Raw genomic sequence first — 26,646 nt, 5'->3', positions numbered from 1 at the left:
TCCTTTGCAGCTGATAAAGCACATGAGACCTGTTGATTCAAGTACAGAGTTAGAAAACTGTTTTATTATGGTATACAGGCAGAGCTATAGCTATGTTTTGAATACATTTCCATGATTTTCCAGTGCCTCATAAATGGGTAAGCTGCAGTAAGGTGTCTTTCCAGAGTTTACTGGCCCATTTCCCTTCCCTTAAGTTGATGAATGTATACATTTATCACACTGTAATTTATGCCTGACTAAGACAAACTAAAAGATAGAATAAGAGGAGTGGGGAGTGGGTGGGATGGCAGGCTATGCCTCTGACCAAATTAATATTTAAGCTGGTGTTTTATTGAATGGCAACAAAAATGCCTTCTTTCAGTGCAACACCCATGTCTAGAGATCTTAATGTGCATGGAGTTAAAATATAACCAGATATGATAAGAGAGTGCTATCAATGCAGAGACACACATATGTAGTTCAATAAATGTTTATATAGACATAAAGTAGAAAGAAAAGACCAAGGATAGACAAACAAGCACAAGTAGAGGAATGAGTGAGAAAGGTATAGAGAGAAAGTTTGTAGGCCATGTGCTGCTTTCCGCATACATCCAGTGTCTGTTCTGTCATTGCGTCTGTGTATTCAGTGAAGAGGTACAGAACAAGACAGTGGATTAAAGATCAAGAGGACAAGCAGCGAAAGGTCTCTGGTGGAACGACACAAGCCTTTCTGAAAACAGCTGTTGGATTTACACCTTAAAACCCAGTGGAGCTCAGTGCTTACGCTCACACAGGCCTATGGGTGTCACAGATGAATGTGAATGCGTGTGCCTTCCTGAGTGACACTGAAGGCCACTGAGCAAACGACAGGTGTATCAGTCTGTTGCGTGTCTCTCGTCTGAATAAACAGGCAAACAAAGAAAATCTTTTTCTGAGCTCTTGTGTACCATCATTTTTTTGTAAGAGAGAAAAAGAGAAAGCCTGTTCTGGGCAGGAAACCGCTCTATGGGGCAGCGCTCAAGCCTTTCCGAGCATTGAATATGAAGTTGTGAAGGGCATTTTGACTAGAGACCGGCCCACCAAAAATGTGACGTCATTCAGGGGTAAAACCGCAAAGGATTCTGGGAACTTGTGGCAAGAGGTACTAGCGCATGCAGGCTTTAAATTGAACTCAGTTACACAGCGATAAAAAGAAACACAAAAAATGGCAAGAAGCTGTTGTATTATTAACTGCAATACCGGTGTTGTGCCAAAAAGTAATTGTCTGCCAAAAACTGATTGCTCGTATTTAAATTGCTATAAGTAACTTGTTGGGCTATAATATGTGAAACATATGTCAAATGCATCCCTCATGGATGACATAAAGTCATCTCTCCATCTCTCTCTCCTGCTCTTTTATTTCTCTCTCTTGCTCCATCTCTCTGCTGCTCTTCTGTCTCCTCTGTCACAGACTTCTCCACTTTTGATGATAAATCAGCCTGGTGCAACATGTAAGGATTGGCACAATTTGTTAAGATTTTGAGGAGTTTGAGAAACTAACCTTAAGCATAAAATAAAATTTACTATCAGTAACTTCATAGCACCCGCCCAGCAGTATATAAACTCCGTCATGCTAGCTAGTACGCAGTACCAGTTATTCTAAGCGACTGTAAAAAGTCAGCACAACGAAAACAAACTACAACTAAACTTGGTTTATATCTGACACAGAGAGACAGCAGGTCATAACTTCTTACCTGAAGTTCAGTTCCTCTGCCACTATGACCGGCGGCCGCCTCGGGTCTCTCCTCCTCTTGCCTCCCCTTTCCCTTATCCACCTGCTGGCCTCCACCACTTGCTGATGTTGCTAAATCTGTGGAAGCTATGCCATAGCTACCGCCAAACAATTCAGTTATTTTTACACATTTGGCAGCGTCTGCCTGAAGGGCTTGTTTCTTTTTGGCCCTAATTTTTTCTGCACCTCCTTTTCTTTTTTTGTTCTTCATTTTCTTTAGTTGTCTATAAGATTGCTAAACAAGGGGGAGGGTGCATCCGACCTCCTCGGCTGTAATTGGTCCAGCCCAGAGTGGATCATGACCAATTGGCCAATCCAACACCTTTCATTATTTAAACCCTTCCAAAAAAAAAAAAAAAAAAAATATCGATCGGCCCATAAAAACAAAAAATCGCCAGCGGCCCACCGGGCAAATGCCCGGTATGCCCGATGGCCAGTCCAGCTATGGTGGTGCAGCAGGCTCGAGGGGCAGTGCCAGGGAGGCTGGCAGGGCAGCAGCTTCTCATCCTGTAATCATGCTCTCACCCCTTTTTTTAGTGGAGTCACCTGGGAGGCTTTCTGGTTGTGGACGAAACAACTGTGCCGAAATGAAACTTATTGCAAATAAAAAACATCACAAACACGCTGAATAGTGCGAGTCGTGACTGGGGTTCATGGTTATTTCAAACATTGTTTACAAAGTTAGGATGGTCAAAAACACAAATATCTACAAATGCAAAGTTACTATTTTATATTGCCAGAAATATTTGCTCGTCTGCCTTCACAAACATATGAATTTGAGTGACATCCTGTTCTTAATCCATTGGGTTTAATACGATGTCGGCCCACCCTTTGCAGTTATAACAGCTTCAGCTCTTCTGGGAAGGTTTTCCACAAGGTTTAGGAGTGTTTATGGGATTCTTCTTCTTCCAGAAGCACATTCACTGTAAACCTGGATAAGTTGAATCTACTTTTAAAAAATCAAGGTAACTTGTTGCCTTATATTTTTTAAGTAATGAAGCATTAGTTGAACAAATGCACTGGACTACGTTCAATGTACTTGAGCCCCTAAAGGAATGGAAGATTTGAATGTACTAATACAGTAACTGAAGATACTTCGTTACCATGTTTAACTCAGCTTATTAAGTAAGCATTACTCCATTACCAACCGAACTAAATTGTATATTCTCACTGATCAAACTTAACTTTTACAGTTCTTGAAAATCAAAATATATCTTTCAATCAATAGAGCCAGTAAAAGAAATACATGCAACAATTTACTATTGGTGATGTCTTTGTTTCAGCAACAAAAGTAATAGAAAATGTATTCTTTACAATACTGAACTGTGTCTGTTGAAATATGGTGAATAAACTAACATGAGAAACTCAGCCCTGCAGGACACTGGTATCTTAACATCAACAAATAACAAATTTGTCTGTGGAACGGCAAAAAATAAAGAATACAGGGAGAGAACTGGAGGGTGAACAAAAATCCAAACAAAATACTACATGGAGAGCCCATACTTCCCCTCCACCTTTCTGCTGATTCTTGAGTGTTTGAAGTTTGAGTTCAGAAGTACTTTTTGTAAAAAAAACTTTGGGTAGTTGAGATGTGCATGGCCTGGGGCAGGTTCTCAACATCCATCACAACCTTGCCCCCTAAGATGATTCCCACTGAGGATGCATTGCGATGAAGGGACTGCATGTGTGGAGAAATTTTTCTTGTTCATGGAAGAGGATCTCCACTGGCACATCATTGTACAAATGTTCCTCATCATCAGTGTTGTGAAAAAAGGAACACAGGATCATCACGTCAACATGACAACACAGTGCTATAAACAGGCTCTATATGTACAAAGCTGATGTGCCTGCCCTGTCCAGTGTCCAACCACTGCCACAGAAAATCACTTGGGATAGTCAATGACAATAATAACAATAAAAAAGTAACTATTAACATATGCAAACCTTTAAATAATATGTATGGTAGAGAGAGAGAAGGGGAGGTGGAGAGAGGGGAAGGGAGGTCAAGGGAAAAGTGGAGAGGTAGTAAACAGGTGGAACTAGGGAATGGGGGATAAGAGGAGGTAAAGAAAAATCAGTTCCTTACAAGAACTTGAAGAAGGCAGATGGATCATTGCCGAAAATGACAGGAAGCCCCTTGAGGACAAGGCATCTGACCTCCGTCACATCCGAAGTCTGGTGGAATGAAGGAGGAGAGAGGAGATCACACATTTCGAATAGAGTCAATATGTCACCCTGAACAATATGATCGCAAACATAATAAAAAGCACAACCATTTAAGTACTGGAACCCCTGTTAACCTGTTAACATACCCAGTGTCACAACAACAGTCACCTCAAGGCGCTTTATATTGAAAGTTAGACCCTATAATAATACATACAGAGAAAAACCCAACAATCATATGACCCCCTATGAAAAAGCACTTTGGCGACAGGGGGAAGGAAAAACTCCCTTTTAACAGAAAGAAACCTCTGGCAGAACCAGGCTCAGTGAGGGGCCTGGTTCTGCCATCTGCTGCGACCAGTTAGGGTGAGAGAAGGAAGACAGGATAAGACAGGATGTGATCGTTCAAGTTCAATCAAGTAGCCAACTGATTTCTATTACGTAAAGATTTGAAAATGAACTAACATTTGTTTGTTGCATAAGGTTAGGTAACATCTGTCTGTGAGACCCCTCTTTGACTTAAAGATCTCCATTAGTCTGGGACTGTGATGGTCAAGGGCCTCGTAGAACTCCAGTCTCAGGCTCTTAACAACCACTGTGCTGAACTCCAGAAACACCTAAAACATGTAAAAACAAAACATGTTCATGTTCAGATGAGTTAACCATAGTGTTATCTTTTTATGCATCAACCCAGACTGCAATATTTCTCTGTAATATAATTTTGATGAGTACAACAGAGCCCCTTTGGTGAAATCAATTTAAAAACAAAGAACTTGTGGCTATAAATTAGCTAGCTAACATTCTCAGTGAATTTATAGCTAACATTAGCTAAGGAAGTGTTGGGCGATGTTAGCTGGTTAACTACCTTATAACTTATCGATAAAATACACTAACTTATCAGTAATTAGGTTTGTTACTTCACCTATCAGTGGAGAAGCAACCAGTGTAGGTTTTGTGCTTGTTTTTGTTTTGTGACTAAACTCTGGTCATTCACCGAAGGCACAAAACGTGGGCTGGACAACTTGCTCGCTTCAGTGCAGCTAATTGTTCATGTGTGTTCGGTTCCATGTCTGCTCTGTTTCACAAGGTCCAGAGCTCCTCAAAGCCACTCTGTCAAAACTGGTATGAACTAGATTTTTGATTATATTAAGTTGTTTGAACTCAAACACATAATTACAATAAAATAGGCTAATAAAAAGTAGAACTTACTTAGAATTTATAATTAATGTAAAGAAATTACAGATGTTTAAGTAATATGCACTTGTTTCAGTAGAAGCTATTATTGATTGGACTTAAAAACACAATTACAATAAAAAAGGACATGAAAAAGCTCAGTTTAATCAAAAGTAACAAGTAATGTTCACAAATTAGACATATTTAAGTGATAAGAACTCATTATTTTTAAGTTGAATCAAAATCTGGGTTTACAGTGTTTTAGAGGTCAGACACTGATGTTGGATGAGCCTAGCTCTAATTCATCTCAAAGCTGTTCTGTCAGGTTGAGGTCAGGAGGACTCTGTGTTGGCCAGTCTAGTTCTTCCACACCAGACTTGCTCATCCTTACCTTTATGGACCTTGCTTTGTGCATCCCGAAATTGTTCCCACAAAGGTAGGAGCTGAAATGCTCTAAAATGTCTTGGTATGTTGAAACTAGTGCTGTCAGCGTTAATCTCGTTAAAATGACGTTAACGCCATAACCGCATTAACGCAGCAAATCTCCGTTAACGAGTTAATGCGGATCGCTCCGTGCGTGGGGCTACATAGCGCTAACGTGTTAACGAGCTAACCGTGCTAACACGTTGACGCCGTGCAGCCCTCCCACGTTAACTCCCAAACTGAGATTTGCCGCGTTAATTCGGTTTATCCTTTTAACGTCATTTTAACGAGATTAACGCTGACAGCACTAGTTGAAACATTAAGAGTTGCTTATCTAAGGGGCTGAGTCCAAATCCTGAAAAACAACCCCACACCACAATTCCCCTTCCTCCAAACTTTACACTTGGCACAGCGCAGTCAGACAAATACTGTTGTCCTGGTAGCCGCCAAACTCAGACTTGTCTGTCAGATTTCCAGACACAGAAGCATGACTCATCACTCCAGAGAACACGGCTCCAGAGCAGTGGTGGCGAACTTTACACCTCTGCATCTGACGCTTTGCATTGCACTTGGTGAGGTTAGTTTTGGATGCAGCTGCTCGGCCATGGAAACCCATGCTATGAAGCTCTCTCCTCACTGTACTTGGGGCCACATGATGTTTGGAGGTGTATAGTGACTGACTCCAGAGAAAACTGGCGACCTCTGTGCATATGCGCCTCAGTATCTGCTGACCTCTGTGATTTTGCGTGACCTACCCCTTTGTGGCCGTGTTGCTCTCATTCCCAATCACTTCCCATTTGTTATAATACCACTAACAGCTGACTGTGGAAATATTTAGTAGTGAAGAAATTTCACAATTGGACATGTTGCATCTGAACAGGTGGCATCCTATCATGGCCCCACGCTGGTTTTAACTGAGCTCCTGAGGGTGACCCATTTTTTTTGTAGTAGTCTTCATGCCGAGGTACTTTATTTTACGCACCTGTGACAATGATTGGAACTCCTGAATTCAAAGATTTGAAAGGGTGAGTGAATACTTTCAACATTGTAATGTATCTTGGAATTTGCCTGTTACTGTTCTTACTGTAATTTAATGGAAATACAACACCACACGTATCAATGGCTAGTTGGACACTTCCTCTAAATTTAGCCAGTTATTATTTTCTAGAAAGTAAGCATTCAGTCACTTTAATAAATTTGTCTATGTCTCTTTGTAGCACATATGCTAAAGAGGTCTGTGCTAAATTATGATATATAAAACTGGCTAGCAAGGCCAGTTCACCTAACTGGTGCTTCACTGTGGTTGTCTCTTTAAATGCGATCCACACTTTCTCTCCCGTTTGGTAGAGCACTCAACAAACACACCTACACATGATCAGAGGGGGCGGAAAGGACCAGACAATGTTGAGATTAAGTGGCCTTTTATGCTACAACTTAGAGGAAATTGCCTATATGAAACATTTTGGTTCTTTATGGTAATCTGCTGGGTGGAGAAATTGATCTTATTACTATTCATCCTGAAACTATATATTGAGAAAACACCTTACATAAAATAAGTAATTCACCCCACGGATAACATTGTTTCAGTGAAGCTAATACTTTGAGTATTATAGCAAAAAAAATAAAAAATCAACTTGAGTTAAGCTGTTTGGGAGTAAGTGTCAAATTATTTGTGCAGTGAATTAGCCTCATCTTAGAGGTGAAGTGCACTTGTAAGAGTTTGTTCACTAAGGAATCAGTCTAGGATAATAAAGGAAGGGTTCTCACTGATGTGGGGACTCTCTCTGCTGCTACTCTCCATCCATCTGCATGCCTGTCACTGTCCTCAATGTTAATTCCAGACACTGAAACACAATCACAGTGACGGGGGAAATAAAACTTAACTAGAGAGAGATTGAAATGACAGCACACTCTGTCTGATCCCTGGCTAAATAGAGGTCAGCAATAAATCAAGGCCGGCTGGGAAGAATGACTGTTAATGAGAACAGAGACAGACAAAGAGAACAGAGACGACGAGGGTGGAAAAGTTTTCTAAACTACATGCGTGTGTGTTTAGATGTGTTGATAGGAGTCTCTCAATTTATCTGTTACTCTGCTGCACATTTATTACTCTCTGCATGCATACGTTTGAGTGTAAACTAAAGCTGCTTTGCTTTAGTTTATCTCTCTTTGAAGAAAGCATGTATCCAACAGTGACTGTGTTTTTAAGCCTCCATGAGCATTTTTGAGTGGCTATGTAGTGTAACAAGTGTTCCCACTAACTGCTTGTCTCACAACCCTCAGTCCTGTCTCTGATGCTGCTCCCTGACTTTATAGCCAACAGTGGCTTCCATTGTTACAGTGCACATTTCTAATACCCATTACTCTACTCCCACACAAGTTAATCCAATTGTCTGGGAGCCACATACTTTTCCCCACAGCTCTGCAGACTCTGTGGGCTTTGAATTGTAAAACATGGTCTCGTCTTTCCCATAGACACAGGTGGGCAGTCTAATCACGCTCATGCATGCCAGTTATGCTTGGGATTATGTCCACGTGTGTGTCTGTATGTAAATAGTTTCATTCAGCACCTTTACTAACCATGTGCTTCCAAGCAAACAAGGTTTAGACTGTAAAGTAGTGGTGTGACACGGGGAAAAATGGTCTTGTGGGGGTTTTTTCAGTCTAACCTATAAAAATGTAAAATCATCACCACCACGTACAGTATTTATGTAGAAAAACTACATAAAGAATTGAAATCAGCAGTAAGCGTCTAATAAAACATGATGACTGAACATAACAGCTGCTTTAGTTTCAGGGTTCCATATGTATTTTGGTTCACCATCACACTATTCTTTTTTCTGAGCTCTATTGTACCACCACTAAGCCTTTTAACGTTAAAATGTTAAAATGTAAATTTGAGCCTTGAACATCGGGTGGCTTGTTCCCATGATAGAATTGCATTATTTTTGGCCTATGAGAAAATTACTTTTACTTTACAGTGCTGTATAAAAGTCTCGATCCAGGACTAATTTCTAGTTGAGAAAATGGGAAATAGGCAGAGTGAATTACAGAAAAATGACCAAACACATGGAAATACAATAGCTAAGGCAACAGAGGCTGTATAGTTCTTACACAGTACTGTACACATGAAATATAAAAATCTAAACTCAATTGTCTTTTATAAAACACAGTAACAATGCAGTACTTCTGTAGACAGAAATGCTTACCTATATGAAAATTATACTCTGTCATAACACTTTGTATGTCATGGCAGGAGTGTCGCCCATTAGTCAGGCAGGTGGAATGAGCTTAGCAGTGAAGTGGAGAGAGGCAGTGAAGTGAGTAAACATAAACTTGGACAAAAGAAAGACTTGGCTCCACAGAAAGTGTCAATACATCTGTGACCTTTCGCTGCCCTCAGATACAGCACTTTGGCTTTTTACCTTCATTCCAACTTTGGTTCTCTTCTTTGCTTTCACTCTGTTCCCCCCGTACACACTTTGACCCACAGCAGAGGCGTTAGATGAGAAGAAAAAAGGGAAGAAAGAGGTAGGGCAAAAGAGGAGAAAAAAGACAGATGGGGCTTATAAGAAGGAGAACCTCTGACTAGCCTACTGGTGACTATCAGAGAGCATATTGAGATTATAATACAGCTACAGTAGAAACATACTAGGAGTGCTTTTTTTTGCTAGGAGAACTACGTTATCATGTCCATGAGCCTCTCAATCTGATAATGCTGTGTTGGTGATATTCCTCCACCATCGTAATCAATGTTGCCACAGAGACTATCACGTTTTTGTGATGTCACAGTTTTGCAGCTTGTGGGGAAAGACTACACATGGGATCAAATTTATCTACAGGGCTATTTCTGCCAAAAAAAACTATTAAAAGCCATTTGAGCACCTATGCGCAATTTAGAGTCACCAGTTACCTAAATAGAATAGAATAGAATGCATTTATTGTCACTATACAGTTGTACAATGAGATACAGAGCATCTCCTACTCAGTGCAAACATGCATATACAAGCTGGTTTAAAAAAAAAAAAAGTCATATGTAATAAATAGTGTTGTGTATATACACTAACTGCATGTCTTTGAAATGTGGGGGGAAGCCGGAGGACCCGGAGAGAACCCACACGAACACGGTGAGAGCCTGGGCCTGATGGTGGAATTGAACTCAGGACCTTCTTGCTGTGAGTGCTAACACCACCGTGCCACCGTGCCGCCCTACATGGTTAATGTGAAATTAGTAGCAGTCCTAACCAGTGAATAAGTGAGATGCATAATTTCCCTTAGTGTCTGTCAGTATTCGATTACTGTTGCTTGCGCTAGGAAGTGAAAGGCAGCTTTGGCATCTAGCTCATAGTTCAGTGTAGGCCGACTGTGGTTCAAATAAAATCGAAATAAAAAATTGGTTATGTGAAAATTTAAATAAATGTATGATATTAAGTAACCTAAATGGTGACAAAATAACCTGCCCTAACAATTAAATAAACATTATGGTCAACTCAACAGAGTGCTGACAGATGTCAGCAGGAGTAATGTGAAGGACGCAGCACCCTTGATTGCTGGGTCCGATGGGTCCTAATTAACGTTCTCACCACCCTGACAATAGACGCAGGAATGACCAGCGAGCTGTACTTAGCTGTAATTACTGACCCTCTAATCCTCTGTTTACCACCTCCTGCTGGCTTTTCACATTTAACAACCCCCCCCACACCCCCACCCTTGGTTTCTTTCTTTCTTAACCATTAACCTTTTCCTTGCCATTCTATTTAGTTACTATAGATAATAAAAAATGAATATCTATAATTTTATGTCAAAGAGTAGCTGCTCGATTGATTTGATCTATATGTCCTGTTTTGGTGCTTATTTATGGTTGTTCCTATAAAACCTTTAACGCTAGAGTCTCTTTAAAGGCCACGTTTGTTTGTTTTGTAATAGAGTAACCTCCACAAAGATATCGATATGATCTTTGGCCTTACAACCTTTTGCCATTTTGCCGAAAGTCCCGAACAAAGCCTTCTTTTTTTCCTCTCCTTAAAACAAGGGGTATTATTCAACTCTGATATAAAATCACATTCTTTTTCCCTTGTCAAAACAATAACCTTTGTGCATTTCACGGGCACCTTTTTCAATGTTCTGCATTTGCAAGCCACAGATTGTCATCAGCTATCTCCCGACCTTGTTGTTTTCCCTTCTCTCGTTTGTCGGCCGCCTGTAGCAGATGGATGGTTCAAACAGTCAGACGCACACAGACAGCAGACAGAAGGCTCCGTCTGAAAAATTGCTTCTTGAAATAAATACCTGTGTATCGTTAGACGATGTAGCTTATTTATTAATTTTTATCTTGAGAAAGTGTTGGCTTGAATCGATAACACGGAAAGCACAGATGGTGAGGTAAGTGTAAATGTTACGAAGCATGTTTTGCTGTGTTTATAGCATTTATGCATCACTGCCACTGTTTGAATAAATACATCCCAGCATGTTTTATATTTGTTCTTTATTTTCAAGCAATTTAGCACACGCCTGTGCTAATTAACATGTTAAACCAAAGACCCTGTTGTGCTTAGTTCCAAATGGCTTTGTTAAAGTTGGCAGGAGCTGAATTTTTAGTCAAAACACAAATAAATCCACATTTCCTACTGTCAGCTCTTTGCTTTATGGATTTTTCTTCAATGAGACACAAAGGTCCGACATTATGAGCATGTCGTAGATTAATAGCGATTACTTTCCTGTAGACAGGAAAGTGGTTTATGTTACAAATTTAAGTAGATATATTTCTTTTCAGGATACCAAAGAAAGGTGGATGAGCTGTTATAAATTACAATGAATGAACTGATTTCTGTGCTGTGCTTATATTGCTGTTAAAAAAATGCCACTCTTATGAAGTCCCTGTATTGTAAGGATTTGTTTGGAAAGAAACACTTGTGGTAGGTCTCCAGTAAGTTTATGTAAGTCTGAAGTGATGGAAATGGGCTGCTAGTTTTATAATGCTGCTGTTTCAGTCTTTTAAACCACTGGAAGCGCTTTTACTCTGCATGCCCCAGTCTTCATTTGCGCTTAAGTGCTTTTCCTACCACACTGATGGATGTGCGAGGGAGCAATTTACATTCATTTGCTACTTTGTTAGGTACAGCTGTTTAACTGTATGTTTGAGATGGTATAGATGATCGTCTGATGTTCAAATTGAGCATCAGAATGGGGATGAAGGTGATATAAATGACTTTTGAACATTGCGTGGTTGCTGGTGCCAGACATGTTGGTCTGCGTATTTCAGAAACTGCTGATCTGCTGGGATTTTCCCACAAAACCCCCTCTAGGTTTTACAGAGAATGGTCTGAATAAGAGAAAATATCCACTGAGTGGGAGTTCTCTCAACAAAAATGCCTTGCTGATGTCAGAAGTCAGATGAGAATGGCCAGACTCCTTTGAGCTGATAGGAAGCCAACAGCAAATAACCTCTCATTACAACAAACATGATGTGCATTTAGAGATGCAGAAGAGCATCTCTAACTGCACAACATGTTGAACCTTGAAGAAAATGGGCTGGTACGCAGAGTCTGAAGGCCACTCTGCGTACCAGTTCTGTCAGCTAAGAACAAGAAACTGAGGCCAAGATTAACACAAGTTAACCAAATCTGGACAATAGAAGACTGAAAAATGTTCCCTGGTCTGATGAGCCTCAAGTGACATGCAGATGGTAGGGTCAGAATGCAACATAAAAAACATTGGACACACATTGCACATTGAAAATAAAAATAATGTGGATTTAGTGGTATTATCGTTTTCTTTAATTACTAGTCTTTCTCCCTTCCTCCTTTTTTTCAGTTGACCAGTTTGTGTGTCACACTGAGGCTATTGCGGATATTGTGATCCTGGTGGACGGCTCCTGGAGTATTGGCCGACTAAACTTCAGGCTGGTCCGTATGTTCTTGGAAAACCTGGTCAATGCCTTTGATGTTGGCATTGATAAAACAAGGATAGGTGGGTCCTGGCTTCTTTCCTTCTTGAACAGATGGGTTCACCATGGGACCAATATGGCTGTTTTAGCCATGAATTAAGTTGTTTTCGTCTATCGAATTAGTTCAAGTTTGAGTGAATATTACTAGGAAATGACAAGCTGTGTGTAATTGTGTCATGTTGTTCATTTATCAGGTCTCGCACAGTACAGTGGCGATCCCAGGATTGAGTGGCATTTAAATGCTTTCTCAACTAAAGATGCAGTCGTTGATGCTGTCAGGAACCTGCCCTACAAAGGAGGAAACACCCTCACAGGTACTGATATATATATATATATATATATATATATATATATATATATATATATATATATATATATGTGTGTGTGTATATATATATATATATGTATAAAATTTATATTACTGTGTCATCAAGTATGCCACCTTACAGCTACCTGATTAATCCTTCTTCACTTACTATCCTTTTTACTCTCTACTCTTTTTTTTCACAGGTCTTGCACTGACTTTTATCTTTGAGAACTGTTTCAAGCCTGAATCTGGTGCAAGGCCTGGAATACCCAAGATTGGGATCCTGATCACCGATGGAAAGTCCCAAGATGATGTTATACCACCAGCAGAGGAACTGAGAAATGCTGGTGTTGAACTGTTTGCTATCGGTGAGATAAACTACAGATCATATTTTTAACTTATCTCCACAGTGGCAGACCTTAGTTTTTGGACTACTGTTTTTAAGGCTGGAGCTTAACATTCTAGCTAGTGTCAACTTTTTTGTTTTTATTTTTCATTCTGGACATGATTTACATGAAAATATGTGGCAGAAAGGTGTTGTTAGCTAAGGCTGGTTAGCTAGCTAGCTTGGTTACTAAGGTGCATTTGTTATATTAAAATGCATGCTGCCGCTACTCAAAAACACAACAAAATAATTGGTACTTAGAGCAGTAAAAGTATTGATTCACCCCATATATCGTTATATTGTGATTCCAAGTAGCCAGGTTTGTTTTTCTTTTTGTGTTTATGAGCAGTAGGTCTCCAGGCTTTCTGGTCCATTAAAGTTTTTTTCTTTGGACATTGGGTGCTTTTTCATTCAGTTGCAATCCTGGTCTTGTACTTGCGCATTTTAAAAAGAAGTGGCAGGGCTAAAAAACAAAACAAAACAAAACAAAAAAAAGACAGCCCTTCAACAGATCCATCTAGTGTTCACTGTAACCTCATCATTAATGGTCACTTTGAAATGGTGGCTGTCAAGAAGTCATTACTAAGGAAGGGAAACAGGGAGAAAAGGCACAGTTATGACAAATTACTCAAGATTTGAACTAAAAGTTGCTGAATCTGAAATTTTTGGTTCATTTCATCATCGCTATAGAGAAAGGACAAGAGAGACTCTAGTGTTTCCCCTGACAAATCTCCCAGTTAAATGTTTCCTTGTTTTTTTCTAATTTTATAATCCAATGCAACATTGAGGCATACTTAAGCCTCATTATTTGTCCAGATGCAAGACTCACTTTTTCATATTTTTGCACATTTCCCATCAAGGCTTCTAATTATTGGGCAACCTTTTTATAGATTTAGCGTTGAATTGGCATCAGTTGGTTTGTCATGCTTTTGACAGGACTTGCCATTCTTTTTTGTGTATTCATGTGGATACTGTACTCATGTGAGTACTCATGTATTTTTCCAGGTGTAAAGAATGCTGACGAGAATGAGCTGCGCTCCATCGCCTCACAACCGGAGAGCAATCACGTCTACAATGTGGCTGACTTTAACATCATGAGCTCTATTGTAGGGGGGCTAACAAAAACAGTGTGCAAACAGGTGGAGCAGCAGGACAAAGACATCAAGCAGAGTAAGAGCAAATTGGAAAACTGAAGAAACCTTACTAACATGCAAACAAGAATACTAGTAGGAACTCTGTGTCATGAGGAGTAAAGCATAAAGGAAAAGAGTTGTTAAACAAATAGTATCCTCACTTTGACTAGTTGTGTATCAATAAATGACCAAATGATAAAAAGTCAGAGTTAAAGTCTAGTTACAAAGTAAATTTGTTTACTATGAATCAAACCTTGTGTATGTAAAAAAAAAAAGTTCGATGGCCTATAGGAACTGTTTAACAGGACACTATTAAGTCAGATCAAATGTTCATTTGATCTGACTTAATGGGATTTGCACTTCAAAGTTATATCCAATCTGAGGCAGCCTGTTGGCCTGTCCTTTTTGTCTTTCAGAACATATACCAGAGACAACGGGAATGCCACTTAACCTAGTGACATCAGACATCACGGCCCAAAGCTTTCGGGTTTCATGGAGCCATGCCCCCGGAAATGTAGAGAAATACAGAGTTGTTTATTATCCCACTCAGGGAAGAGACCCAGGAGATCCACAGGAGGTAAATAGTGTATTATTTGCTGAAAACCACACATCAAACCAGCCAGAGCTGAGGAAGTCAACATATTTTATGTCGTGATATATTTATCACAACATAAAATCAAGAAATATCCATTTTATTCCATGGACATGACTCTCTCACTCTGTTCAGCTTTGGATACAGATGTGCTGAAGGATAAGCAGCAGCTAAAAAATCCTACAGTCAGTAGGAGTGTGAGGTGGGCAAAATGTACTTTTCCATAATATTTATGACACCAGGGGGAGTTATCAAGGATCGGGCAGGTTTATAGTTTGAGATCAGTTTTTCCTCGAGGCGTCAGTGCTATCGCCCATCCATACCTCTCACTTTCATCTCTCTATTCACTTCTCCCCAGAATATCTTTGCAGGTTATGACGGCTCACTAGAAATGATACTGTTGCTGGAACCAGGCACCTGCTTGATTTTTCCAGAACATTTGACCACAGAAGCCATTAAATCTCTCACTTAGCTGGGTTTACAGAGACCAGATGTTCTGGAGCCTCATGTAAAGAGACCTTTCCAGCTGGCTCACCGTGGGCCTAATCTTTATCACAACTGTCATCCTTTTAGTTCACAATGAAAAAGAAAAATATTCTTCAAGTTTTGAGCGTTTGTGCTTTATCCCATTCAATAAATCGATTGTTTCCTTCTTCCTTTCCCATTCTCTTCCAATCTCTCCTTTCTTTCCTGGTTTTATCTCGCTTTCCTCACTTCTGTTTTTCATTTTTATGTCTCCCTATTTATTGCCTCAATTACCATTTTTCATGCCATTCTATCCCCTTCAACTCTTCACACCTTCTTTTCCATCTTTCATATTCTCTTACTTCCCTGACTGACCCTCCTGCACCCCTGCAGGCTGTAGTGGTCGGGAGTGAGTCTTCAGTGGTGTTACAGCATCTTAGCTCCCTCACTGAGTACCAACTGGCGGTGTTTGCTGTGTATGCAAACAAGGCGAGTGCAGCTCTGAGAGGATCAGAAACAACGCGTAAGTTTATTCTTGCAAACACACATAAGTGTGCTTATAAGGCTCCACACTCAGAACACAATTTAATAACAATGGCTTAAAAAGTTACAGCTGCAGAAGCCAGACATATTGAAAATGCACTTACAGTGCTGTGCAAAAGTCTTGAGCTATTTCTTTATATTCTGCTTCCAAGGAGTTTTCCTATCATTTTTTAAAAAGGGTTCAGTCTTGAAGAATAATTCTCCAGGCTCTCTATAGGTCTTTCAAAGTTTTTCTATCTTTCTATCTAAAACTATAGAAAGAAAGTAAAGCAGATTAACAGTATCTGAAGTTCATGTGAGTACGAAAAAGGAAAATGTCCAGCACAGGACCTTAGAGATGCATTTCGGTTGCTTTTTCACTGCATTTCAGCGATGTTGGAGATCTTGTCAAAACTGATACAATTATTAATGCAGAAATCCACAGTCAGATTTTTGTTCACCATGAAATACAATCTGGACAGACTGATTGGCAAAGGCTTCATTTTCCCACATGACAATGATCCCAAACACACTGCCAAAGCAGTAAAAAAATATGCTTGTAAGGACTTCATAATAATATCACATTATTAAGGTATTAGTAAAGCTTTAGCAAGTTCTTAATTCATCATTTATATATCATCATTCCAATATGAATGATGAATTAAGTACTTGCTAATATCTTACTAATAATATTAATAAAGCTTAATAGTGTGACATTATTGTAAAATGCTACTGTATTCTTATATATACTCCACAGTGGAGTACTATCTGTCATGGATTGGCCTTCCCAGAGCCCAGACGTCAACATTGTTGAAGCAGTATTTGAACATCTCGTCAGATAATAATAATCTGTCAGAGGGACATACAACATCATTTAAATACCTCTGACAGATGGAAAGAAGAGCTTTGAATGTCCTTCGAGAAGCCTGGAGAGAACTTGAAGATGTCTTAAAGAAGAAAGCTGGAAAGCTTGGATAAATATATTAATATATATTAAAAATATATGGTTGGCTCAATACTTTGCACAGCAGTAACTAATACAGCAATAAAGAATTTTATGCTTAAAGGTCAAATCCACCTTAAGCAGTATACCCTGATGTTTATAGTTATTACAAAAATACATTCATGTGATTCCTCCTTTATTGAAATTTGCCATGTTATTTAGTTGTTTGCTGTGTCGCGATGTGTGTATGCTGTGTGTGTATGCATGTAGTGGCTCTTCCCACAGTCACCGGCCTCCAGCTGTTTGATGTGAGTCACAACACCATGAAAATAAAATGGAACAGTGCGGATGGAGTCTCTGGCTACATGCTGCTTTATGCACCTCTGACAGATGACTTGGATGAGAAAGAGGTAGTAACAAAAAATAATAAAATAAGGGGAGGATGAATTGTTTATTTAGTTCAAAGTTGTAAACCTGGAATTTGCTAACATGACAGCCAAAGTTTTGTTTTAAATCCTGAAGTTTCTTTTTGTCCCTAGATAAGGGTGTCAGATGCAGTGACGGAGCTGGAGCTGGATGGGTTGATCCCTCACACCGAATACACGGTCACTGTTTATGCCATGTTCGGCGAGGAGGCCAGTGAACCTGTTACAAACCAGGAAACCACATGTGAGTAATGCACACCCAAACAGTTTTTAATTCTTAGCCTTTTTTATTAAAATTAATAAAAATTCAAATAACCCAATAGTCAGACATTCAAACATTGTAAAAGAGAAAACTGGATCATATGTGTTCTTCATAAAAAGTGTCCTTAATCTCAAAAACTCAGACTGGTTCTCATGAAGCTGGTAAAAATGGCTGAAACAGTGATGTTTTCTCCAAGGTCAAAGCTCATAGTTGTTATGCGGCAATAACTGTAGACAGCTGACCTTCTTTCCACATATGATAATAGTCTGCTCTGATTGTCTCTTACAAAATAAGAAAAATTTGCCTATTTATTGTAATAAAGAAATTAAATCCAAGTGTCTTTGACTGATGTCTAATTTAGTCACTTAATCATTGTGAACAGACGTCCATACCATGTCCACTCCGTGTACGCAGACTACTTCATTGTTTTCCAACCATTTGGAGCCACGGCACATATTTCACATTAGAAAAATCACACAGCACAAAAAGCATATTTATAATTTTTCCTCGTGCACCAGGAATAGTGGAATTGGCTCGGTTTGTCACCAGTATACCATTTTTTCTTTCTTCTGACCACTACTCATGCTAGGGCCTTCTCCATGACCCGGGTCAGATTGACTCCTTTTGCTTTTCAAATATTTATCGACTACTATCTGGCTGTGTCGTCTCACTCACGGCATGACTATTACGTAATTTCGTCTTTGCCTTCTTCTGTTTTTACTGGCAGTTGGCAACTCAACTGCTAGTGGCAGTACAACTACTACTAGATGGTAGTTGTACTGCCCTCTAGTGGAAGAGAATGTAATTGTTCTGCCCGTTACTCATGCCGGTTGCTTAAAGGTGGAACCTGATTAGTTCACATGAAGCCTAACAAGCAGCTAGCAGCACCCACCCATCACCAACAGCTTTATACTTAATATTAATTTAAATGGGTGAGGTAAAAAGAAATCACACCACAAGCAGTTAATATGTCCAAAAAATACCAAAACTACTTTTATACAAGGCTGAACACATGCTCATTTTTGCTCCAAAGTTAGACTCAGTCTTTGGCATGGGCTTCCTTTTTTTTCACAGCCAGGGTTTAACGCCTGATCAGCCTGAGCTTTCTGTCTCTCCCCCTCCAGTACCACTGAGTCCTCCCAGCAACCTCCAGTTTTCTGACATTACCCACAACTCGGCCCACATCAGCTGGGACCCCGCACCTGGTGGAGTTAATGGTTACCGCATCATGTGGGACAAGACAGACGGACTAGTCACAGACGAGGTGACGTGTGACCGTTTTTTTTTTTTCTTTCATGTTTTGGGAATTTTGTTTCTGAGTGCCAAGATTAAATAAGAAATTAGAAAAAAAGAAATGAGAAAGGGATGAACAGTCGAATAATAAAGGGCTAAAAGCCTAACAATAATCATATGAATGGAAAATTTACAGATACTGCAGTTTACGATACTGATAAAGCTTAGTCTTCTGGAAATGTTCTGTGTTATGAATATCATAGATGAAGACTTGAAAAATATCCCTACATTGAGTCTTAATAGACTTGCTGTCTTTCAAGTTAGTAGTGTTTATCTTGTTCTCTGTTTAAGAGGCATAGCAGTGGGTTTGTCTGTGGCTACATGATGTTTCTCTGTGTTTCCTGCAGGTGGAGGTTGGTTCAGTGAGTTCTTATGACCTCGGTGAGCTGACGTCTTTGACGGAGTACTCAGTGGCAATTTTTGCCCTGTACAACGAGGGCGAATCAGAACCGCTCACCGATGCGTTCACCACCAGTAAGAAACTGGCTTTTGACTTTTGCGAGTCGCCGTCACCAGTGGAGAACAAATTTTTGTTTTCTGTATTCTTGTTTCCCAACATCTCTGTTGAGGACAATTTAGCCTCAATCTCCAGAAAATAGTTCTATCAATATCATTAAAAGGCAAACCATTTCTCTTATAGTGCCAAACAGTGGTGAATTTTATTACCCTCAGTGGTCCTTTTGCTATTTTGGCAGCCTGCCCATCACATTTACACCTCAGCATAATAGCCCAGTCACATTAAAAGGTCATTTCACTGTCCCTGACTATTCCGTCACGCTAACAGATATTGATTTGTTGGAATATCCCTTTGCAACAAGCAGTTGGGCTCCAGCGCTGAGTCAGCTCAAAGAAATGCGTCTGGCAAGCAACTATTAAACTATCCACTTTAAAAGGACTGTTTGCATTTTTTATTTATCTCCTGGCAAAGTTTGTTTAATGGACCAGTTTTCAGAAAGGGGGCTTTATGAACTAACGAAAATGCAATGGCACATTTCAGCTGTTTGAGTGGGAAGCGGTAGGTTCACACCAAAACGGTGCGACGGTGCTTTTCCGAGAACATTTTGCTGAACTGACAGTTATGTTATAAATTGGCCCAGCAAAAAAGTTTCATAAACTTACAGTGTAATCGGGGCAGAATTGAAAATATTATTGAATTTATGTGAATATTAACACATGAGGAAAAAGGAGGGGAAAAAGAGTCTCAGCTTTTCTGTCTTTCAGCTCCAGTTCCTGGTCCTCTGAATCTACACTCCAGTGAGGTCCGCACGGACAGCTTTAAGGTCAGCTGGGATCACTCAGCCAGTGACATTATTCTCTACAGACTCTCCTGGACACCATTCGATGGTGGCAACACAAAAGAGGTTAGTTCCACTAAAATACAGAAGGTACAGCACTGTGCAAAAGTCTTGAGCCATCCTCCTTTTTCTATATTTTGTTAGGAAAATACTTTAGTAATGTTGACGTCCAGGCTCTGGGGAGACCAATCCATGACAGATAAGACTCCACTGTCGGCTTTTCTGTATAAGTATACAGTAGCATTTTACAATAATGTCACACTAATAATTATTAAGGTATTAGTAAGCGTTTAATTCATTATTTATGCCGCATTGCCATTTGTAAATACAGATATATTATTATTACTATGATTATTATTAGTTACTAGCAGTGCATGCTACACCATGCACAGCAGTATACTAAGGAGGAATGATGATAAATAAAATATGAATTAAACACTTGCTAAAACTTTACTAATACCTTACTAATGCTTAAAAGTATGATATTATTATGAAGAGCTATCAAGTATATTTTTACTGCTCTGGGTCTGCGTTTGGGATCATTGTCATGTGGAAAAATGAAGTGTTTGCCAATCAGTGTTTCCAGATGGATTTGGCTGGTGAATCAAAGTCTGACTGTACTTTTCTGCGCTCATAATTGCATCACTGGCTAAAATTCAGCTCCCAAAGCATTACACAGTCTCCACTTGTTTGTAGTTGCAGATACACGTACGTCTCTCCTGACCTTGACATGTTGATGACAATATGAACAAAAGATTTCAGACCTGTTGCTTCTCATTTTCATCCCAGTTCTTTATCCCAGTTCTGGCCCTTCAGGTCAGCTGAAGTGGCAGAGGCATCTCTCAGGTCCTGTGTCAGATGAATTTTCTCCTATTTGTTAAATGCAGGACTTTCAAATACTCTTCATCAGCCTACCACTTCTTCTTTTGCCACTTTTTCAGTTTCCTAAATATCTTGGGACTGCACGCCATCCCAAGATATTTTATCCCAGGTTTTGTACTAATAGCTCTTTGGGAATCTTTAAAAATGTATAAGAAAGTTTGGCTTCTTGGTAGCAAAATATAAAGAAATAAAGGCTGGCTTCAGACTTTTGCACAGTACTGCATGTGTTTTAGATCAGTAAGAGTCAAGCATCCAACAGCATAGAATCACAAGGTTAAGCTTGCAGTGTTATTATGCAAACAAAACATATTATTAAGCATCTGAAGAAAATAATCTGCATGGATTTCATTTAGCCTGGAGTCCAGTCATTATCTCTTTTTAAGAGGAAGCAGTAGCTCCACTCCATGCGCATGGATAAAGAGCAGTCTGTCTCCTATAGACTTACACAGAAGCTTAACTACACTACCGGTAGCTGGTAAAACCTCTGGCTTGGTTGAGTATAAATAAAGGCTGAATAAATCTAGAAATTAATGGCTAGGGTGTTTTATTACTATGATCTGGGGTTTAGAGACAGCTGCAAGGCAGCGATAGAGCCCTTAGAGTGTGTGTCTGTGTGTGTGTTTGTGTGTTTTGCTGAGAGTCATCGAAGCTGAAAATAACACTCTGGGGAGCTGGAGAGGTGGGCTGGTAATACCGCCAGACTAGAGAAAGGGATACATGCAGCTTTTCTCTGTTTCTCACCCACATACTCCGTGTGCTGGCACACACACACACACATTTACATCCTTCATCGATTTTCTCGGTATTGTTACATCTGAGAGGGGATTAGACATAATGCATACAGCACAGAGTGAAATGTTATCCATACAAAAACTTTATGATAATTTGATATCTTTCTTTTTAAGTTGTCTTTTCTTTTTTCAAAAACGTATCTGCATGAGTCTCAGGAAACAATAAAATAAAACAGAAAATTTTACATTAAATGGAAGAAGGAAAGGGAGACAATGACTCATAAACAATACACTTGCTTCAGGGAAAGCACAAATTGCCCCCGTTGGTAAAATCTGCATGCAACTGTACCTCGGAGGGTTTTGCAAAGAAACAAATACCTCCGCATAATCTGGTTATTGAGCCATCTGGAGCAAATACTAATTTCAGGGTTTCTCTCGGTAGAAGTGTGCTGTACTCTTGTTGACCTCTTTGTGTGTACCTTGGGGTCTGATTTTTTCCTGTATAAAACAATTTGTAGTGGTTCTTTGGACTAGTGCAGATGCAGCAAGTCCAACTGGAAGCATTTTGTGTTCGTAGGAAACCACACACACCTGTGATAGTTATATCATAGGAAACATGTAATCCAGTAAGACTTATGCTCATGTTATTTTTGTTTTGTTCAACATAACAATGAAAATACTACATGTAATCTCCATGCATACCTGCTTCATTACCACCTGCACTACCATTTCCTGCTGTTTCTCCCTCTACCTGCAGAAATTATGAGATGACTTATTATTTTAGGTTTTCAGCGGCTTTCTCTCCTAAAACTCAGTCACGACCTTGGAATTTGACAGCCTAGAGTTTTTCATTAGAGTATTAATAACATCATCAGACTGTTTTGTTTTTTTTTTCATCATTGTTTTTATTGCAGATTTTCCTTTAACACGACAGTGTCTCGACAGTAGACACAGAACAACAAAACAGTACAAACACAAAACGTACACAACAGCTCTTAAATAAGGCATAATACAAGATACAAAATACAAAATATAACATACAAGAGGTGGTGAGTCAGTCTTACAGCGCCCGGGTGGTGATCACGTGTGTAGTAGTCCTTTGAATAAGATAGCGGAAAGGTCCGGTCCAATATAGTCCAAAAAGGGGTGCCACATCCCATAGAACTGACCCACACTGTGGTGTATAACGTGTGTGAGGTATTCCAGAGGAATCAGTTCAAAAGCTATTTTGCGCCAGCCACAGACAGTGGGAGTCCTATCGTTGATCCATTGTAAGAGGATATTTTTCCTGGCTGCAAATGTTAGAGTGTTATACAATCTTTTGTTGGCCGCCGCTTTTAGGCGGTCACTTGGAAGACCTAGAATCAGGGACAAAGGGTCCATCTCTATATCAACGTGGAAGATTTTCCCCAGTTCACCTGTAATGTCAGCCCAGTATTCTTGAAGCTTATAACAGGACCAAAAACAGTGGGTTAAAGTCCCTACATCAGTTTTGCACTTAAGACACACAGGGGAAAGAGAGCGGCTGAAGAGGTGTCTGCGGTGAGGGGATACGTGTAATCTGTGTAAAATCTTAAATTGGATTGCTCTTGTCCGAGTACAAATTGAAATCCTTTTTGCGAGAGACCAAACGGTATCCCACTTATCTTCATCTATGGTTACCGACAGTTCCCTCTCCCACACACCTCTAATCCCCTGCGCATCAGTGGTAGTCAAAGCATTAAGCACATGGTAAAATGAACTCAGAGACACCGTCAGCTGTTGCCCAAACAAAACCCTCTCAACATCAGATACTTCAGGGTGCTCAGCAAGGGTTGTATTGTGAGTGATATAGTGTCGTATTTGCAAAAAACGAAAGAAATCCTGTCTAGGCAAGCCGTAACTGTTGGTAAGCTGTTCAAACGACATGAGTTCACCACCCGAGAAAAGGTCACCAAGAGACTTAATATTCTTATCAGACCATCGTTGAAAGCCGGGGTCCAAAGAACCCGGAGGGAAAGCAGGGTTATTCATTATAGGGGTAAAGGTTGATGTTATTCTCGATCTTCCCTCAAGACGGCGGACAATTCGCCACGCTTTTAGGGTGTTGATTGTTACAGGATTTGTACAAAGGGCCTTAATTCCGTTAAAATCATTACAAAATAATAGATCGCTCAGTTTGCATTGTGACAGAGCTGTCTCAATATCCGACCAGATTGAGGTTTTACCCCTAACCCAGTCGCTCACAAATCTTAAATGGGCAGAAAGCTGATACAATCTAATATTAGGTAGATCCAAGCCGCCCCTGGAGCTTGGCAGATGCAACACTGCCATCTTGAATAGAATAGAATAGAATAGAATTCAACTTTATTGTCATTGCACATGCACAGGTACAGGGCAACGAAATGCAGTTTGCATCCATCCAGAAGTGCTTTAGTGATATAGATATATTACAATATATATTAGCAATAATATAGATATGTGAGTATATTACAGAAATGGGTCTATTATGGTATGTTATAATGTACACGGTATGAAGTATGTTGTGAATATTCTATAACTATAAGTATGTACAGGCTGTAGTGAGTACAAGCTATGTACAGGATATGAACAGGATATAAATATGAAAAACTATACAGAATATGAAATAAATAACTTTACAGAATCTGGGATATACAGCTATACAGAAATGGGAACTATGCAAGTTGTAAACAGTTGTAGGATTAAAGATTATTGAATGTACAGAATGATTATTTACACAGAGCTATACAGTAGTGCAGTTAAGATAAGTGAGGGTGTAGATAGTTTCTACAGAGGCTATATAAAGTGCTAGTGGTTGTGAGTGGTGGTTCAGTCCATGTTATTATTGTGTTTGAGGGTACAGTTGTCCATTGTGGGTGTGTGTATGTTCAGTCCATGAGTTTAACGTGGGTCAGATGTCAGGAGGCAGAGTTCAGGAGTCTGACAGCTGTGGGGAAGAAGCTGTTCCGGTACCTGGTGGTCTTAGTCCGGAGGCTCCTGTGGCACCTCCCAGAGGGCAGGAGGGTGAAGAGTCCATGTGATGGGTGACTGGGGTCTTTGATGATTTTCCCAGCCCTTTTCAGACACCGCTTCCTGTAGATGTCTTTTATGGCAGGAAGTGGTGCTCCGGCGATGCGCTGGGCAGTTTTCACGACCCTCTGCAACGCCTTCCGGTCCGAGGCAGAGCAGTTCCCGTACCAGACTGTTATACAGTTGGTCAGGATGCTCTCGATGGTGCAGCGATAGAAGTTCACCAGGATGTCTGAGGACAGGTGGTTCTTCCTCAGAGTCCTCAAGAAGAAGAGGCGCTGGTGAGCCTTCTTGACCAGCTTGGAGCAGTTGGTCGTCCAGGTGAGATCCTCGGAGATGTGGACTCCCAGGAACTTGAAGCTGCTCACACGCTCCACAGCCGTCCCCTTAATGTGGATGGGTGGATGTGGGTCAGCATTCCTCCTGTAGTCCACGATGAGCTCCTTGGTCTTCTCGGTGTTAAGCAGCAGGTTGTTTCTGTCGCACCACTCAGCCAGACGATCCACCTCCTCCCTGTAGGCGGCCTCATCGTTGTCACTGATGAGGCCAATCACCGTGGTGTCATCTGCAAACTTAATGATGGTGTTGGAACCATCAGCAGGTCTGCAGTCGTGGGTGAAGAGGGAGTAGAGGAAAGGGCTCATCACACAGCCTTGTGGTACACCGGTGTTCATTGTGATGGTAGATGAGCAGCGGTTATCCAGCCGGACATGTTGGGGGCGGTTGGTCAGGAAGTCCAGTAACCATTTGCAGATGAGGGAACTGATACCCAGGTCTGTCAGTTTCCTGATGAGTTGTGAGGGGTGGATTGTATTGAATGCTGAACTGAAGTCTATAAACAGCATTCTGGCGTAGGTGTTGTTGTTGTCCAGGTGTGAGAGGACAGAGTGCATTGCGATGGAGACTGCATCCTCTGTGCTCCTGTTCCGGCGGTATGCGAATTGGTGGGGGTCCAGGGTGGGGGGGAGACAGGATTTGAAGTGTGCTAGGACCAGTCGCTCTAAGCACTTAGTGATGATGGGGGTGAGTGCTACTGGGCGGTAATCATTGAGGCAAGATGGGTTGGAGTTTTTGGGTATCGGGACGATGGAGGTGGATTTGAAGCAGGCCGGTACCACAGCGTGGGCCAAGGACAGATTGAATATGTCTGTGAGCACTCCTGCAAGCTCCCCAGAACACGCTTTGAGAACACGCCCGGGGATGCCATCAGGGCCTGCAGCCTTGTGGACATTGATCCTGCTCAGCACCGCTCCTACATCGGTGGGGGAGAGAGTCATAGGTTGGTGGTCTGGCGTCATGTCTGCTTTGGTTGTGGTTGTGGGGTTCCCTCGCTCAAAACGAGCATAAAAATTGTTGAGCTCGTTGAGGAAGGAGACATCAGAGGATGCGGGGGAGGGTTTGGTGGTCCTGTAGTCTGTGATGGTCTGGAGTCCTTGCCACATGCGTCGGGGGTTGGAGTTGGAGAAGTGTTCTTCTACCTTCTTTTTGTAATGGTGTTTGGCTTTTTTGATGCCCTTCTTTAGATTAGCCCTGGCTGTACTGTAGGCGTGTGCCTACAACTGGTCCAGCTGGGGCTCAACACCTCACTGTGCAACTGGCTGTTGGATTTCCTCACCGGAAGACCTCAAGCAGTACGGGTTGGCAGTAATACATCCAGCACCATCATTTTAAACACGGGGGCCCCGCAGGGATGTGTGCTGAGCCCCCTCCTCTTCACTCTGCTGACCCATGACTGCACTCCATCATACAGCTCCAACCTCTTCATCAAGTTTGCGGACGACACAACAGTGGTGGGTCTCATTAGCAACAGGGATGAGACCGACTACAGAAGTGAGGTGAGACGCCTGGCCACGTGGTGTGCTGACAACAATCTCTCTCTGAATGTGGAGAAGACGAAGGAGATTGTTGTGGACTTCAGGAGAATGC

General features: G+C 40.8%; 1 protein-coding gene across 6 annotated transcripts in view; it reads left to right on the top strand.

Moving 5' to 3' along the window:
* col14a1a (collagen, type XIV, alpha 1a) overlaps nucleotides 1-26,646 on the top strand; it is a 163,737-nt gene that overhangs the window by 32,242 nt on the left and 104,849 nt on the right. For all 6 annotated transcript variants that reach the window (XM_086310883.1, XM_086310881.1, XM_086310882.1 and 3 more), the window contains 11 exons: nucleotides 12,323-12,478; nucleotides 12,650-12,769; nucleotides 12,966-13,130; nucleotides 14,153-14,317; nucleotides 14,697-14,857; nucleotides 15,731-15,860; nucleotides 17,073-17,212; nucleotides 17,342-17,471; nucleotides 18,614-18,753; nucleotides 19,130-19,256; nucleotides 20,004-20,143. In XM_086310883.1, the coding sequence (XP_086167009.1) occupies nucleotides 12,323-12,478; nucleotides 12,650-12,769; nucleotides 12,966-13,130; nucleotides 14,153-14,317; nucleotides 14,697-14,857; nucleotides 15,731-15,860; nucleotides 17,073-17,212; nucleotides 17,342-17,471; nucleotides 18,614-18,753; nucleotides 19,130-19,256; nucleotides 20,004-20,143 (1,574 nt within the window). The remainder of the gene's footprint in view (nucleotides 1-12,322; nucleotides 12,479-12,649; nucleotides 12,770-12,965; nucleotides 13,131-14,152; nucleotides 14,318-14,696; nucleotides 14,858-15,730; nucleotides 15,861-17,072; nucleotides 17,213-17,341; nucleotides 17,472-18,613; nucleotides 18,754-19,129; nucleotides 19,257-20,003; nucleotides 20,144-26,646) is intronic.

The sequence above is a fragment of the Aulonocara sp. 'chitande type north' Nkhata Bay genome, linkage group LG11, assembly GCF_057382095.1.
Source record: "Aulonocara sp. 'chitande type north' Nkhata Bay isolate Kocher_YH1m ecotype deep benthic linkage group LG11, A_spYH_male_GT1.1, whole genome shotgun sequence".
NCBI classification, from domain to species: Eukaryota; Metazoa; Chordata; class Actinopteri; order Cichliformes; family Cichlidae; genus Aulonocara; species Aulonocara sp. 'chitande type north' Nkhata Bay.
This window is presented reverse-complemented; position numbering and strand designations above follow the sequence as displayed.